The sequence below is a fragment of the Nycticebus coucang genome, chromosome 10, assembly GCF_027406575.1.
Source record: "Nycticebus coucang isolate mNycCou1 chromosome 10, mNycCou1.pri, whole genome shotgun sequence".
In the NCBI taxonomy this organism is placed as follows: Eukaryota; Metazoa; Chordata; class Mammalia; order Primates; family Lorisidae; genus Nycticebus; species Nycticebus coucang.
The window spans coordinates 37,261,803-37,279,665 of NC_069789.1; the positions used below are offsets into that span (position 1 = coordinate 37,261,803).

The 17,863-nt window shown below is 36.0% G+C and overlaps 1 protein-coding gene across 10 annotated transcripts in view; it reads right to left on the minus strand.

Annotated features, from left to right (window-relative positions):
• DISP1 (dispatched RND transporter family member 1) overlaps positions 1-17,863 on the minus strand; it is a 278,204-nt gene that overhangs the window by 4,274 nt on the left and 256,067 nt on the right. For all 10 annotated transcript variants that reach the window (XM_053607070.1, XM_053607073.1, XM_053607069.1 and 7 more), the window contains 5 exons: positions 16,614-16,643; positions 8,378-8,501; positions 7,443-7,570; positions 7,001-7,098; positions 4,229-4,326 (listed from right to left, as the gene is read on the minus strand). In XM_053607070.1, coding sequence (XP_053463045.1) covers positions 4,229-4,326; positions 7,001-7,098; positions 7,443-7,570; positions 8,378-8,501; positions 16,614-16,643 — 478 coding nt within the window. The remainder of the gene's footprint in view (positions 1-4,228; positions 4,327-7,000; positions 7,099-7,442; positions 7,571-8,377; positions 8,502-16,613; positions 16,644-17,863) is intronic.

Sequence of the window (17,863 nt, forward strand, 5' to 3'; positions counted from 1 at the left end):
AAGAGGCTGGCAGGAGCTTGCTCCTCCGTCCCTACAACCCATGAGGTCACACACCATAAGCAGACACCCGATCTGTTAGTTCCTTCATCTTGGACTATCCAGCTTCCTCCAGAACTAAAAGAAATAAATTTGTGTTGTTTATAAATCACCCAGTCTAAGGTATCTTGTTTCAGCAGTCCAAACAGACTAAGATAAAAACTGGTGAATCAAAAAGTGACCTCAGTTAACATCAAAGTGCTGATGTCAACATGCATGTAAGATTGTGACTAAAACTGTTTCTTGAAATACGGTAGAAAAGGGCAATTAAAATATTACTTGTATCTGTTTTTAAATAAACATACATGTTTACAATTAATAAATACTTAAGTAGGAATTTAATTATTTCTTCCACAAAGTTTATTGAAGTTGGCTAAAATCCTTTTCTGGGAACTTTCTCTTTTGTTAAGTAGGGGATTTCTGCATATTAGCTAATATAATACTTCTGGATTTAATGTGGACAGTTTTTCCTTTGAATGCTATTCCTGGAGAGAGTTGTTCTTGTTATGGAAAGTTGAAAAATTAAAAGTTGAAAAATTGTTCCATTATTGGCACTGCTAGACCATGGTGAAATCTGTATAATTCCATTCTGAAAATTAGATGAAAGGCCCCTCTTCCTGAAAGTGAGAATAAAAACCACTCCTTTCTCCTGAGCCTAACCAGATCTTCTCTTTCAAAGTACTAAAGTTCAAGATGACCTGGTCCTGTCCCTTTCCCTCATCTCTATTTACCAAAGGCTGTTCTAAGGAAGAAACTCCAAAGTTCAAGGAGGCTGTGAATATTTTTTTTCTTGTAGGATCACAAACAACACTCTTTGCCTGGATTATACTAGATTTTCTCAATCATACATTGAAATGTCTTCTCAAAGCAGAGGAGAAGCAGGCACAAATCACCTCTTTGAGACTTAGACTTATCCAAGAATCAAGCTACTTATGATCTCTAAACCCTGTTGATCTTTAGCCCCAGATACTTTACTGGAACTAATCCTGTGGGGGTTGGGTACAGAAGAAACAAGACTGACCATGTGTTGAGAACTCTTGAAGTTTAGGTGACTTCCACATAAGGATTCATTATACTACTTTCTCTACTTTTGCATATCTTAGAAAATTTCCATAGTAAAAATTTGTTTGTTTATTTTTAAAGATTCTCTGTTGGAGGTAAAGAAAAATAGAGCCAAAAGATTATTGTTCAAATGTAGTAAAATAATATTTAGTTTACAAAGGCTTCACTTTTAGGCTCATTTTTGAAAAGCCATAATTAACATTCCATAAAACAAGATAATTCATATTTGGTTCTAGGTAAAAACATTTACATATGCTAATTTGGAGAAAAATGCACCATCTAACCAATAGCAGGAAATCCCGCAGTGACGCACTTCTGGGTTTCATGGCAGAACACCAGTTTTATCCCACAAAGAATAATGTACAAACCCTTAGGGTTGGCTTGGTGAATTAAAGAAGGTAATTCATTCCAGTGTCTGACAGTTTTCAGATGGAAGAAAATAAATTATATCCATTACGAAACCCACTATCAGCTAGGAGGAACATATTTGTAGTTGCTGAAGTAACCAAATGCCAAAGATAAAGGAAACAGAATTGCCAAATAAAACTAGGGAAAAAAATAATTCTGTCCTTGAATAACTATTTTAAATAACATAACTTTTCTTTAATGTGTATACGCGCACATATTTAACCACAGATTAAAAACTTAGACATTATAAACACAGACCAAATACTACTTTGATGGCTGCTATTAAAAATAAGATCTAATAAACCACTGGGAAGTAAATGCTCAATTTCAAAGGTGATGTTGGTTTGTGTTTACCCTTTGGGAAAACAGATTTTGAGAACTCATACAGGGAAGGAAATAAAGAGAAAAAGACATCATGACTGGTAGTTTCCAACTTTCTAGAGTTGGACACCAGCAGTCTGAATGGAAAGGAATGGAGGTTAAGGATCTACACTTTCAGGGAGGGAAGCTGAATGTTCTCAGCCATCTGCACATTCACACAAAATTTTACTGAGCATCTACACAAGTGAATAGGGTACAGTGGTCCATACCTGCAAGTTGCTCACAGTATGGCAGGGAAGTCAGACACAAAAATAAATAATTGTAATTCAATATGAGAAATATTGTACTATGCATAAAGACTTAAGGGGCCCCACAGAAGGAGTAGTAAAGTCTCTACATGTAGTGTGATAGCAGCACTAACTTAGTCATCTATGACCCAGTAAGATAAACACAGAAGCAGGTATTATATTGTGGGGCTTAAAGAGATTGGCAAGCAAGTATACGTGTATCTTCCATTAGAAAGAAGCCAAATTTTTGCCATAGTTTTGGAAACAAGATTCATAGGAATAATTTCAAAATCTTTGAAGTTTATAAAAATAAGAATAGAGTGACAGAAATTTCTGTTAACTGTCTCATGAGGAGCCTAGGCTTTCAAATTGTAGTTACTCCGAAAATGGGTTATTTTAAGGAATCATTTTGCTTATGTAGCTATAGCATGCCTCTGTACTCTGGCCTAGTAAAGCAGCAGCAGAGGTGGCCTTGACTTAAAAGAAGGGGTGAAGGAAGAGAAGAGAGAGAAGAAAAGAAACCAGCAGAGCTTTAAATGATACCTAAACTCTTGAAACTATGGCTACATTGGAGATATTTTAAGGAGCTGGGAAAAGAATAAAGGGAGGAAAATTAAGCCCTTAAGCCCAGGTTCAACTGTTGGTGGGCTCTCTTTCCTCAAGCAACAAAGTTCCCCATTCATTGTAAGTATAAGGGATCCTAGGGAGAAAAGAAAAAGCAAGGGCTCCAGAGCCCTCTTTAAACCAACAATCAAAATAACATATTTTTGACGTTCTACAGCTGTTTACAAAAGTTACCCTACTAAGCAGAGTCTCAAACACCAAATTTCCAATCCCTTTTACAAGCTGAGTCCTCAGAGCTCCACCTTCTACAATGCACGAAGGGACGGATGAATGGTTTCCAGCAGAGTTAAGGTTGGAGAGACACTCTTCTGGTTCCTAATGACTATCTGCCAGTGCATCCCATGTCAAAGGACAGAAGGGGGCCAGGGGAGATAGTTTTCAGATGATTCAAGCATATTACATTTACTGTGCACTTTACTTCTATTATCATTATATTCTAATATATAATAATACATATTAGAATATAATATAATAGTATTATTTCATTATATATTAGAATGTAATGATAATAGAAGTAAAGTGAAACAACTGAAACACCATATTGCAGAATCAGAGGGCTGTCAGGCCAGCTTTTAGCAGGGCACACGATTTGATTTTTAACTAACCAGTGATTTTACAATTTAGATTTGTGCTAAGAATACAATGCATTTCTTTTCTGCCTGTTTGCTATTCTTGGACAGGTCTGTCAGTGACATCAGAAAGAGTTTCTATTTAGAGATATTGCCTCAGAACACATGAAATTGACAGCTCTTTCAAACCCATAAGTTGACTTTACATTTTCTTGCACTGACATCTTTGGCTCTAGAGAAGACTGAAAGAGAAAGCCTTTGTCTTCTTTTAATCCTGGTATCTTGGAAAGCAGAAAGGTATTCAGCATTCAGGGCAGTCTGGGTCAGATTTCTCTGGCCACTTACATAGGTACTGTATTCATGCCCTTTGATGTTCCCTTTCCCAGCCTGCTCCCTAAATTTCCCTTTGAGGTCACCAGAGTAAACGAACCATTAATTGCCAAAGAGGCAGGCATTTAATTACATAGTTAAGATGCTGACAAATGTCTTAGGAACAAAATGTAATGACCAATGACACTAGATTAGCAAAGAGAGAAAATATAACAAAAGGAAAAGCAGTTTTCACTATTATCTTGAAAAGAAATACGCTGTGAAATAACAGACATGACCATCACAGCAAGAGAATGTGAGTGGGAAAGAAAAAGGAAGATGGCATTTTTTTTTTTATAGAGACAGAGTCTCACTTTATGGCCCTCGGTAGAGTGCCGTGGCCGAAGATGGCATGTTTTAAAGGTGGGGAGACACAAGGACACTCTGGTCCTGGGATCTGTGGGTGTGCAAAATTGGCTTGCTGGTGTTTACTCCTCAGTACGTAAACCTCTTGGGTAACTCCACCTGATCACACACCTGGGTCAGCAGTAAAAGGAATTTTAATAATGTAACTTTATTTGTGCTAACAGGTTTCACTTTTATTTTACATACCCTGGAATTATCTACATTGCACATTGATTTAATTGCAGGTAAATTCCATAATGTTTCCCCTTCAGCTGAAGTAAATACCATTCTGGAATATCGGTCACCTGGTGATAAGAAAAAAAAAAAGAAAAGAAAAGGATTTATAAATTATTTATTTCATAAGACTCAGTATTCAGAAACAACTCCAACTGGGAAACCATATGGACAATTCATTAACGGCAGGGGACTCTCTCCTTCAATAAATTCCAAAACAGAATGTTAAAAAAAAAAAAAAAAAAGCAAAAATACAATGCTGTATATTGCCTTAACTCAAATCCTTTGTCTACTCACTATATCTTAAATTATAGGCATTACATAACAAATCTATTTCTGATCAGGCTATAATTAGGAACAAAAAGCCATAAGAATTTTGAATAGGAAATTAATTAAAAGACTCCCTCTTAATTTCACAATATATCATCATAATGGTAAATAAAATTAAAAAATGATGCACTAAGGAATATCAAGAATGGATTGTAGGGATGTTCTCTTTGGCAGCTAACTAGAGAGGAAAGACAGTGGGTGATCAATTTAAAAGCACTAAAAATAGTCAAACTAATTCCATTACGGAATGCTGACCTACACTGGTTAAGTACATAATCTCTCTGGTACACCAGGGACAAGAAAAAAATAATTGGAAAATCAGATTCATACAAAAATAATCATTAATACAAAAATATGTGATATACCGGAAAATAGCATGGTTTGGAGTCAGACCTGGGTATAACCAGGTCCTGTCATTTACTAGCTGTGTGACCTTAGGCAGCTAATAACTTCTTTGAGCCTTGGTTCCTCATCTTTAAAATGGAGACAACAATGCTTATCTCAAATAGTTGTGAGAATTAAATGTGATAATAAAAAATAGGTGCTTAACAAGTATTGTCTCCTCAGTCATTAAAAATAACTTAATATGGGGGCAGTGCCTGTGGCTCAGTGAGTAGGGTGCCAGCCCCATATACCAAGGGTGGTGGGTTCAAACCTGGCCAGCCAAACTGCAACAAAAAAATAGCCGGGTGTTGTGGTGGGCGCCTGTAGTCCCAGCTTCTCGGGAGGCTGAGGCAAGAGAAATGCCTAAGCCCAAGAGCTGGAGGTTGCTGTGAGCTGTGATGCCAGAGCAGTCTACTGAGGGCAACAAGATGAGACTCTGTCTCTAAAAAAAAAACAATAATAACTTAATATGAAACAAGGAATACAAAGCAAATTAATTTTACATTAACTAAAATGCCTAATTATGCTTTTATTCATAAAAATAAAAAAATTATGAATAAAGCTTTATTATAAGAAGCTTTATGATCATGAAATTTTCTTTAGTAAACTCTTTATCAAATGGCTATTATCTCATGTTGATTTTAGAGAGCCTACATAAAGCTGTTGATGGCTTTCCTATTACTTATGGAACAAATATTTAGTATTGACCAGTGAAATATAAAGAATAATTTCATCAAATTACTAATGTTTTTCCTGGTTACAATATTAACTAACAGATGTTGGTTAAGCAATAATACATAACAACACTTTAGCTGAGAGAAATAAACCAGGCAGAACATGCAAGTAACCAGTGTTAAGACTCTTCTAATTTTTTTAAACAGAAGAAACAGAAAAGGAAACCTGTATTGCTTCCTGGTATCTGAATAAGATTCTGCCTAATTTCCCTACTATCTTTCTATTATTATACAGAGTAACAATGTCCAATAAAATAAAGACCCTGAAACCTGGCATCATCTAGAAACACTAAAAACCCAACTAGGTCATCTAGTGGTCTAATAAGACAGGAAAGGGGAATTTCCTGGAATTTCTTCAATTTCCATTGAAGAGGAATTTTCAAGAGCAACAAAAGGCAAAATATAAAGAGTTTTAATGTTACTATTCACTTATTTAAAAATTATAATTATCCACAATTCCTCATTGCTAATCACTATGGCTAATTAATGGCTTACATACTTATATGTATTTCCTCTCGGGTGCATGTTCCTTTTTCCCTGGAAGCTGCAGAGTAATTAGTCTGACTTTAGGCTATAGCCAATTCTGTGTAGTGAATGTGTCATCAACATTTAGAGCTCTGGGAATTCTACATTAAAATGTGGATTCAACATTTGCACCCTCACTTCTTCAAAGCCACCTTTTGCTGCAGATAAGTAGCAGCTGATTTCTTTAGAGAAGGCAAGATGTCCCTTAGTGTTCCACAATCACTGTCACTTCCTACTCTCTTATACCCAGCTATCTCTTCTCATTCACACTATGTGCCAGGCCTCTGAGGCGTTCAAGCTTTGGACCTCTGGACTTCATTTTGTTCATCTCTCTATTACCTAGTGTAAGTCAGGCTCATAGAATGCTATTATAGTATACACTTTTTGAATGAATCAAAACTTAACAAAAATATTTTTTATAATACAATTGATTTAGGATTTAACCCCCAAATATGTACTTGTTATTGGACCTAGACATAAATAGTACAAGAAATTTTAAAAAGGATTTAAAATTTTGGGCAAGGTTGAGAACTTTATTAGATTTATCTAATTCTTAAAACTGAATAGAACCTCAATTATCACTTTTTCTGATAGATTATTTTACTTCTAGGGAAGTAAAATCAAAAGTTAATTAGCTAAAGTCTCTTTAGGTTCAGTAGAAACAAGTGAAGTTGTATGATCAGCCATACTGCTATCAGTCTAAGCTGTGATCATGTTCAATTCTGAACTCCAGGAAGCCACTGAGGATTTGTTCATGTGTGGTGTCACTCACTTGGAACATCACAGAAAAAGCTGTCTTTGTGGAAGTTCCAGTCAACTTCTCTTTTCTCTCTTTCATAATGATCATCTGACCATCTATCATCCCGATGGCTGAAATGGAACAACAATTTGATCTTCAATAAAGTTCTAGCTATTTCAGAGCACATGGGTAACAGTACTTCCTCAAAGCCATAACCTATTTAGTATTTGATATTAAGTAGAAAGGATTAATATAAGCAACCAATATTAATTTTCTCATTTCTGAAAAAGAAAGAACACTTCAACTTTTCATCTTACAACAACAAAATCTTAAAGGACAGTGTAAGTTAAACACATAAGTGGCAAAAGATGTTGAGCCACATATTTCACAATTAATCTTTTTGTTCAGGCACTATTTAAAAAGGAATTCATTAGGCAATGTTTTGTCAAAAAGTTATATGAAAGTAAATGATTACCTTTTGGCTTGTTCATCTGCATATTTAAAAGGGTAATTTGCTAATGTTGCTTTGTATCCTGTATTTTTCACCATATTATTCCATGTGACCAGTCTCTGGCCTATTGCAGTCCCTCTTGGTTCAAAACCCTAAGGCAAAATGTTACAAGCTCCCATTAGTGTATTTCATTTCAGGCTAAGTATAGTTATAATAAAAGCTTAGGAGAGCATTATCAAAGTGATATATTGCTTTCAACAAAAAATATAGCTGTTCCTCACAGCTACTTGAGAGGTGAACTGCATTAAAATAAGATGACATGATAATGATCATCTATTTACTGTGACAAAAGAGTTTGATTCTTGGTATGTTTCAAGTCTCAGACAAGACAGAAACCAACTTATCAGAAACTTACCTTTCTAATTCATGTCTAAGCATTTAGTCAATCCTTACCTTTATGTTATAAAACATTATAGTCAAATTATGTTATGCATTATTAGTATTTTATAAAGAGTATATCATTATCCTTGATCATATTTTCCTCATTATTCTGCTTCAAAGGAATGTTTACTTATAAATAGACCCACTTTCTGTTAATAATATTGAAATTCCTTCTTTGGAGAACAAAAGATAAACTTAGTCTCATAATCTTTATGAAAATATTCTTATGGAGGGCAGATTCTCTAGTTTATTGCTTTTTAGCTTTAATATGGGGAACAAGAAGCAAAATTTCTAGATTTCTGAACTAGTGAACAAGTTCCTTAACTTTTTGAGAACCTGATAACACAGATAAAACATGTCTCTCCTTTTCACAAAGAGAGTTGTACACTTACTGATGGCTGAGAAGTTTTTAAAAGAAATGGGATACTAAATAACAGTGTAACATGTTTTAAAGTTCTTAATTCTTGGAGATGATTTTAGGCCAGAGAAAAAAATTCTACTTGCTCAATTCTCCTTACCAGCAACGGATCAGAGAAGTCGGGAAGCTCTGGCACCAATACTCCAACCAAGGCGCAGACCACAATGAACACGGTGCACATGCCCAAGACCACCACAGGCCAGTCAGCTATCAGGGCCGCGTAACTACAAAAGCACAAGGGCATTGAGAAGGCCCTTAGAAGCAACATTTTTGGTTCTTAAGAGAACAATTTGTTAAATTCTCAGATCTTTGATCAAGGACAGGTATTAATCAGTAAAAGATCTACTGGGATTATAAGTATCAATATGTAATTATAGTTAATCATAGAAAATTACAAGAGCAGGGTGCTCTCATTGGTAAAGTAGCAGTGGTCATATGCCACAATCTATTGAAAGTCACAATAATACCCATACATTACAAACAACATTTTATATGTACATCTATTATGTCTGGGGAAGAGGAGATCTTTCCCAGGCATCCAAACTTCATTAGTGGAAAGAAAATAAATTTTAATAGGACTCATCCTCTTTGCAGTCTCTTCCAGAATTTTTTTTTTTATTTAGTTATTTCCTTTCTCCATACTTTTACTCTTTTTACTTCTTAAAAAAGAACTCAGTCCATAAACAGGTTCATGTGGTATAAATCTTAAAAACAACCAAACTAAACACCTCCCATAAACCTGTAAGCTTCCTTCTAGCTAAACTATAATGAACACATCACTACATTTTGAGTTCCCTGAGGGGAAATCTTCCTTATTTAGGCACTTAGAACACTATCTATTGACCAGAGGAAACACCCAGGTGTATATTCGCTAGCCACTATCACTCAGCCTTAGTCTCTCCTGACATGTGGGAAAATCCTTTGTTACCAAATCAGGCCCTTTCTTCCAGATGCCCTCTCCATACCCTCATTTACTAACTTTGAAATGTCTATTTCCATACGCCTTCCATGAAGTCTTGGGTTATTATCTTGACACTTCCCCGTCTTGACAAGAACTGAGTACCCAAGACAAGTTGCCTAAACGAGGGCTGGGCACGGTGGCTCACACCTGTAATCCCAGCACTCTGGGAGGCCAAGGTAGGTGGATTGCCTGAGCTCTTGAGTTCAAGATCTAAAAAATAGCTGGATGTTGTGGTGGGCACATATAGTCTCAGATAGTCAGGAGGGTGAGGCAAGGGAATCACTTGAGCCGAAGAGTTTGAGGTTGCGGTGAGTTATGAAGCCACCGCATTCTACTGAGGATGACAAAGTGAGACTCCATCTCAAAAAAAAAAAAAAAAAAAATTGACTAAACTGAAATTTTTCTAAAATTCCAAATGTATCATGTAAATGTCCAGTTTCTTGAATTTTTATTAGAAGATGAAGAAAAACAAAATGAAACATTTAATTTGTGGACTACTACTTTTGAATCCTCTCCAATGCTAGCACATTCGACTGCTGTAATGGGTATTTCTCGATCATTTCTTACTCATATAGTTGTGAATTATTTCTTGATAATAATGCTAACAGTTATAAATAAAAACTGGTGGCTCTACATGTCTTCTGAGTAAAGCTACTAAATGTCTTAAGAATAGATTGCTGATTTTTACATTTTGATCTCTTAATTGGCTTTGTGGAAAGATTTACTTCAAAGTACAATTCTAATAAGGAAATTAAGATATAACATAATTATCCTTTAAGGGAGCATTTGCACAGGTATTTTTCACTAATGTTCTTCTTTTTTTTTTTTTTGAGAAAGAATCTCACTGAGTCACCCTGGGTATAAGTGCTATGGTGTTACAGCTCACAGCAACCTCAAACTCTTGAGCTCAAGCAATCCTCTTGCCTCAGCTTCCTGAGTAGCTAGGAATACAGGTGCCCACAAAAATGCCCTGCTAGCTTTTTTTTTTTTAGTTGAAATAGGCTCTTGCTCTTGCTCAGGCTGGTCTTGAACTCCTGAGTTCAGGCAATTCACCAGCCTTGGCCTCCCAGAGTGCACTATTCTTCTTTTAAAGTGATCTTACCAAAAGATATAAATAAAAGCTTGCACTAAGAGTATCAAATAATAATAATAGATTATTATTTCATTTAACTCTCATAATCATCTAATGAGGTGAAACTAAGGCATAGATAGGTCAAGAAACTCATTCAAAGTCAAAGAACAAGGAATGTAGGCAGCCTGGTTCTAGAGTCTGGCTCTTTAGCCTCTATGCCAGTGGTTCTCAACCTTCCTAATGCAGTTCCTGTGGGTTGCAACCCACAGGTTGAAAACTGCTGCTCTACACTATCATCTTTCTCTTCAAATGCAAAAGAAACCAAAGATGATAGGAATAAGTAAACTTGTCACAAATGTCTGTTCCAAATTCACAACTAAAAATGCATATCCCCACTAATAGTTAACTTTCCATAAGATTCCAAGTTTGAACATTATTTACTAGACTGTACATTTTGGATTTAAAAACTCATTAAGGCAATATTATGCTATATAAGACAAAATAACCTTTTAGAATTCTGAGTGTAATGAAAATATATCAATGACAATATGCTGGCTGTGGTTGTGCAAATATAAATGCCAAGTGGCCAGAAGCGTTTATATTTCTAGAACACACTCAGTGCAAAAAATATTCTCCTTACTTTATTTCCTCCTCCACCAAATGCAAACTAAGATGAAAGTGACTGGTTCTGAAGCAATAAAGTCCTTTGTCTCAATAACACAACTGAGACATAACCTTCATTGCTTCTGACTTAAAAAGAATCCTTTACATTTTAGACCCTCTGAAATGAAAATGGCCCCAGGCATATACAATTATTCATTACACTTTATTTTAAATGGATCCATCTTCTTTCGAATGAATCCTAAGTTATGTATTTTTACCTACAAAAATATTATCAACAGAGGGCAGTGGGCCCCATTCATATTGCTTAGTTTTCATACTATGGTTAAATTTACCCACATAATGACTTTTTGTTTTGTGTTCTTGAAAAATCTGCACACATGTGTATAGCAACCGTAAAAACCTCATTTAATAATTGCTTTTTGTACCTTTGAAAACATTTGGTTTTGATTTTACAGCACTGGTATATACCATACACGTGCAGTGACGACATATGGAAACTTTATGGCATTACTGATTTCAGTGCATTTCTTCCAAATGCATTTAACCTTACTATATTACAATTCCACTTCACACAGCAGATGTTTCACATGTTAACCTTTCCTAGAGACAACTGTTCACACTTGAGAAACGGAGTCACCGTTCTGAGCAACACAGGGGAAAGTTCAACTATTTCTGAGTAAATTTCACTCAGATAAGTATTTCCCAACACCACAAAATTGCTGAGGCTGTTTCTGTATCTTTGCTAAGATATCATACAGCTGTGGGTGCCATGAAGGAAGCAAGGTTTCATATACAACATGAAACCCAGACAATGGTTGTAATATCAGGATAAAAAGCTAATAAAGTAGAAAAATTGGAGAAGTAAAGAAAATTAAAAATGGCCTATAAATCTCTCTATTTTTTTTTGGCTAATTTCACTCCTGGTGAGTCTGGGTTCAAGATATATATATCTTCTAAGTTTAAAGAATAAACTACTTGTACATTATTTTCTTTGAAAAGTGAATCATGTGCATTAGAAGAACGTTCAAAAGTACCATTCCTTTTACTGTAATACAGTCTTCTGCATACCAAATAACCCTTGTTTTTCATGCACCTGCTCTAATTTTGAAAATCTTTAGACAATACCATAACTGTAATTGCAGCCTGCCTTTGAACAACTGGGCTACAGCAGGTAGTGATTTTCCAGTGAATCATCAGGTGACAGTTTTCCCTGAGGACCTACTGCTATACCAGCAATTGAAGTTAGGACCCAATGTTCCAGGGCACTGCTATATAAAAGTTCACCTCATTTTCTTAACAGGTTAAGTCTCAAACAGAGACTTGAGGACTTAAGAGCTGAAGGACTCATCTTTCTTTGACAAAAGGAGGAAGCAGATGTAGTGGGGTGAATTGTGGGTCTGAGTAAGTGGCCCTGATGCCTGGCACCCTGACTTCAGGTTGTTATTGTCATTTGTGTCCAATAGGAAGTCCCACAAATATACTCAGTCACCTTATTATTGAGTTTTTCTTAGGGATAGATCAGAAATAACTGTTAAAACAAATAAACTGAGTGTCTTACAGGGCCAACTTATTCTCAAGTGACATTAAATGGGGGATTGTTTTAAATGGGCCACTTGTAACACCTTCCACAGTGCATTTTCCTCTTAGTTTATGAAGATTTTCTTCTCTGGTTCTTTGCTGCCTTTCTCAAAACATCTCTTCTTTCCTCCCTACCCTCTGAGCAGAGAGCTGTGCTGCAGAGAGTGGAAATGCTCAGGCTGGAGGCTTCCTTTTCCTGACCCACAACCCAACCTGCAATCTCCTACATGTAGCCTGGCTTTTGCTCCCATGACTCTCCTGAATTGCCAAAATCAACTAATTATTCTTGGTTTTCATTTACCTTGACCTGGGTAATATTTAATTTAATTTAATAGTTAGCTATCCTTTTCTTCCTAAAGTTCCTTTCCCCTTGTTTCATTCTCTTCTATTTCCCTTAATAGCTCTTCCTTATTTCTCCTGTACCTTAAAAGTAGACATATCAAAACTTTTCCAGTGGCATCAACTATCAACTTAGTGGGAAGAACAAAGTTTGAAAAAGTTCACCTTAAAAAAATGTACAGAACTCTGTCCTGTGAGGTAATAAATTCATTCAGCAATATGAATTAAATAATGTGTCCCGGTAATATAAAAATTGAAGACAGGATCTTGCCCTCAAGGAATTTATACACAAATACAGAAAATTAGATAGGTATATACATATCTTAAAAAGTATGTAAGAAGAAATACATTTTTTTTTTTTGAGGAATACAGAAAAAATGCTTTGTGTCTTCAACAAGGGAAGAGATTACTTTCAGCCAGGGTGGGAAAGGGGCATCAGGAAAGGCTTTTTGGGATAAGTTGTATTTATAGGTATATATACCAAAAAGAAGCAATTAGAACTTTTAGATAATATCGTCGCATTACAGAGACAAAATATATAGAATTTTCTCAAAATATCATTTGAAAAAGCCCTATTTTTTTCTAGAAAAGTAGAAGTTTGTTTTCTTAATATTACCATATTTACTTGACTACTTCTTCACTTTATCTTTTTCCATTTTTTGGAAAAAATGGAAGACAAACTGGATAAACAGAATGTGAAATATCTCTATGAAGAATTCTCAAAGAACTAAAAGTTGACCTTCCATTTGATCCTGCAATCCCATTACTAGGTATCTACCCAGAAGAACAAAAGTTATTTTACCACAAAAACATTTGTGGAACATTGAATGTTCACTGCAGCTCAATTCCTAACTGCCAAGTCATGGAAGCAACCCAAATGCCCACCAACCTGTGAATGGATTAACAAATTGTGGCAAATGTACACCATGGAATACTATGCAGCCATAAGAAAAGATGGAGATCTCTGTGGATTCTGGTTATTAAACCTTTGCCGGAGACATAACCTGCAAATATCTTCTCTCATTCTGAGGGCTGTTGCTTGCTTTACTTACTGCATTCTTGGCTGTGCAGAAGCTTTTTAGTTTGATCAGGTCCCAGTAGTGTATTTTTGAAGCTATTTCAATTGCCTGGGGGGGGTCCTCCTCATAAAATATTCGCCCAGACTGATTTCTTCAAGAGTTTTCCCTGCACTTTCTTCTAGTATTTTTATAGTTTCATGTCTTAAGTTTAAATCTTTAATCTAGTGAGAGTCTATCTTAGTTAATGGTGAAAGGTGTGGGTCCAGTTTCAGTCTTCTACAGGTTGCTAGCCAGTTCACCCAACACCATTTGTTAAATAGGGAATCTTTTCCCCACTGAATGTTATTAATTGGCTTGTCAAAGATCAAATAACGGTAAGTAGCTGGGTTCATCTCTTGGTTCTCTATATTGTTCCATACATCTACCTCTCTGTTTTTGTGCCAGTACCATGCCGTTTTGATCACTATCGATTTATAGTATAGTCTGAGATCTGATAGCGTGATTCCTCCAGCTTTGTTTTTATTTCTGAGTAATGTCTTGGCTATTTGAGGTTTTTTTCTGATTCTCTATAAAATGAAGTATTATTTTTTTTCAAGATCTTTAGAGTATGACTGTGGAGCTTTAATAGGGATTGCATTAAAATTGTATATTGCTTTGGGTAGTATGGACATTTTAACAATGTTGATTCTTCCCAGCCATGAGCATGGTATGTTTTTCCATTTGTTAACATTTTTAGCTATTTCTTTTCTTAGAGTTTCATAGTTCTCTTTATAGAGATCTTTCATGTCCTTTGTTAGATAAACTCCCAAATATTTCATCTTCTTTGGCACTACTGTGAATGGAATAGAGTCCTTACCTGTTTTTTCAGCTTGACTATTGTTGGTATATATAAAGGCTACCGATTTATGAATGTGGATTTTGTAACCTGAGATGCTGCTGTATTCCTTGATCACTTCTAAGAGTTTTGTAGTAGAATCCCTGGTGTTTTCCAGGTGTACAGTCTTATCATCTGCGAAGAGCGAAAGTTTGATCTCTTCTGACCCTATATGGATACCCTGATCGCCTTTTCTTCTCTAATTGCGATGGCTAAAACTTCCATTACAATGTTAAAGAGCAGTGGAGACAATGGGCAGCCTTGTCTGGTTCCTAATCTGAGTGGAAATGATTTCAGTTTAACTCCATTCAATACGATATTGGCAGTGGGTTTGCTGTAGATGGCCTCTATCAGTTTGAGAAATGTCCCTTCTATACCAATTTTCTTAAGTGTTCTGATCACGAAGGGATGCTGGATATTATCAAAAGCTTTTTCTGCATCAGTGGAGAGAATCATATGGTTTTTGTTTTTTATGTGCTGAATTATACTTATAGATTTATATATATTGAACCAGCCTTGAGACCCTGGGATAAAACCAACTTGGCCATGTTGTATAATTTGTTTGATGTGTTGCTGTATTCTGTTTGTTAGGATCTTGTTGAATATTCTTGCATCTATATTCATTAGTGATATTGGTCTAAAAAGCCCCAGTGCCCATCGATCCACGAATGGATTAATAAATTGTGGAATATGTACACCATGGAATATTATGCAGTCTTAAAGAAAGAAGGAGACTTTACCTCTTTCATGTTTACATAGATGGAGTTGGAACATATTCTTCTTAGTAAAGTATCTCAAGAATGGAAGAAAAAGTATCCAATGTACTCATTATGAAACTAATTTATGGCTTTCACATGAAAGCTATAACCCAGTTATAACCTAAGAATAGGGGGAAGGGGGAGAGGGAGGGAACGGAAGGAGGTAGATGGGCAGAAGGAGGGTGATTGGTGGGATTACACCTGCGGTGCATCTTACAAGGGTACATGTGAAACTTAGTAAATGTAGAATATAAATGTCTTAACATAATAACTAAGAAAATGCCAGAAAGGCTATGTTAATCAGTGTGATGAAAATGTGTGAAATGGTCTATAAAATCAGTGTATGGTGCCCCATGATCGCATTAATGTACACAGCTATGATTTAATAAAAAAAAAAAAAAAGAAAAGATGGAGACTTTACATCTTTTATGTTTACCTGGGTAGAGTTGAAATTCACCCTTCTTAGTAAAGTATCCCAAGAATGGAAAAAAAAAATCAATGTCTCAATATTAATATGAAACCAATATACAAACAATTACATGCCCACATGAATGATAAAACACAAATATAGTCTAGCAAGGGAAGGGGGGTCGATTGGCGGGATCTCACCTAATGTGCACAATGCGAGGGTGTTCAGCATGCCCCATGGGTAATGGGCTCTTCTACAATTTGAACTTTACTTTGGAAGCAAGAACAATGTAACCTAAAAATTTGTACCCTCATATTAATTCAAAATTAAAAAATTTCCACATAAAAAGGAATACCTCCCCTAGTAACAATATTTATAGAAAGAAAAATAGATAATCTATCTAAAATAAGCTGCCATGAATTCAAGTCATGATAGTTGGCAGAACAGGAAGGAATGTAAAATAATTACACAAATACAAAGGATTAGACAAAAATAGAATTTAAGGGATAAAAATGTATCTTGAAATTAAAACCACTTTTGGAGATATGGGATTCCTGAAGCAAATTACAGGAAATTAATTTTTTCCTTCATAAAAATATGAATGAGGAAGGCGGAAAGAATAGGAAAATATGGAAAAATACTAGAAGGAGGAAACCATGCAGGTAAATTTGTTATTTAATAAGATGACTCATATCACTTTACCTTTTTGGCAACTTGAAAGGTCTGGATGGTCTGGAAAAAAAAAAAAGCAAAGAGAAAATTACCAAAAACAGCATTATGACATAAACAAAAGCTTTACAAATGTATTGAACATTTTACTCATTACCTCTCCTATAAAGAATACTGGAAGGGGTGGCGCCTGTGGCTCAAAGGAGTAAGGGCGCTGGCCCCATATGCCAGAGGTGGCGGGATTAAGTCCAGCCCCCGGCAAAAACTGCAAACAAACAAACAAACAAAAAAGGATCCTGGAAGTGTTAAAAAAATACAATCTATTTGGGAGATTTTAAACACATGGATTTAAGAATCAATGTTGGCCACAAGCAGAGAAAGCTCACGTGGCTAGGCAAGAGGCAGAACCTCCCCAGACCCCGCATCACCCTCTGCTGATGGAATCATAGTCATACCATACAACGTTCTCATCCGAAACTTATGGCTGCGAAATCCACTCATCTCTCTCACAACAGGCATTCATATTCCTATGTGTCTAATCTAAGCATCTTCCTTACTTCACAAGGATCCCCCAACACTGTTTTTTTTTTTTTTAAGAGATGGGGTCTCGCTATGTTGCCCAGGCTGGAGTGCAGTGGCTATTCACAGGCATGCTCCAACTACTGATCAGCATGGGAACTTTGACCTGCTCCATTTCCAAACTGGGCCAGTTTACCCCTCCTTAGGCAACCTGGTGGCCCCCCACTTCTGGGAGGTCACCACACAGATGCTGAACTTAGTGCGGACACCTGACTGGCATAGTGCACTACAGCCCAGAACTCCTGGACTCAAGTGATCCTCTTGTCTCAGCCTGCCTGTGCGAGGAATATTCTATTTCCTCTTCAAGCTACCAGCTGCTCCTCCATTTTTCATTTTCTTAAATCTAACGTCACAATTCATTTTAATAAGAATAAGCTTGTAATTCTAATCAGCTCTTCCTCATACTTTGTGTTATTATTCCCTCCCATCCTTTGTACTCTGACCCCAGATATAGGATAAACATGCTTAGACTCCAAACGCAGCCTCAACCTCCAAATTCTTTATTCCTACCAGATTATTTTTTTTCCTATTTACTGTCACATGTAAGCACTTAGTATTTGGTGAGTAAATAAGCACACACTACTCATGTTTTCATTATTCCCAAGTATAGTAGTTATCATAGTGTGGTCTAAAGATCCTGAGACCCCTGAATAGGGTCTGTGAGGGCCTCCCTTTCCCAACTATGTATCTGCATGAAGCCAGAT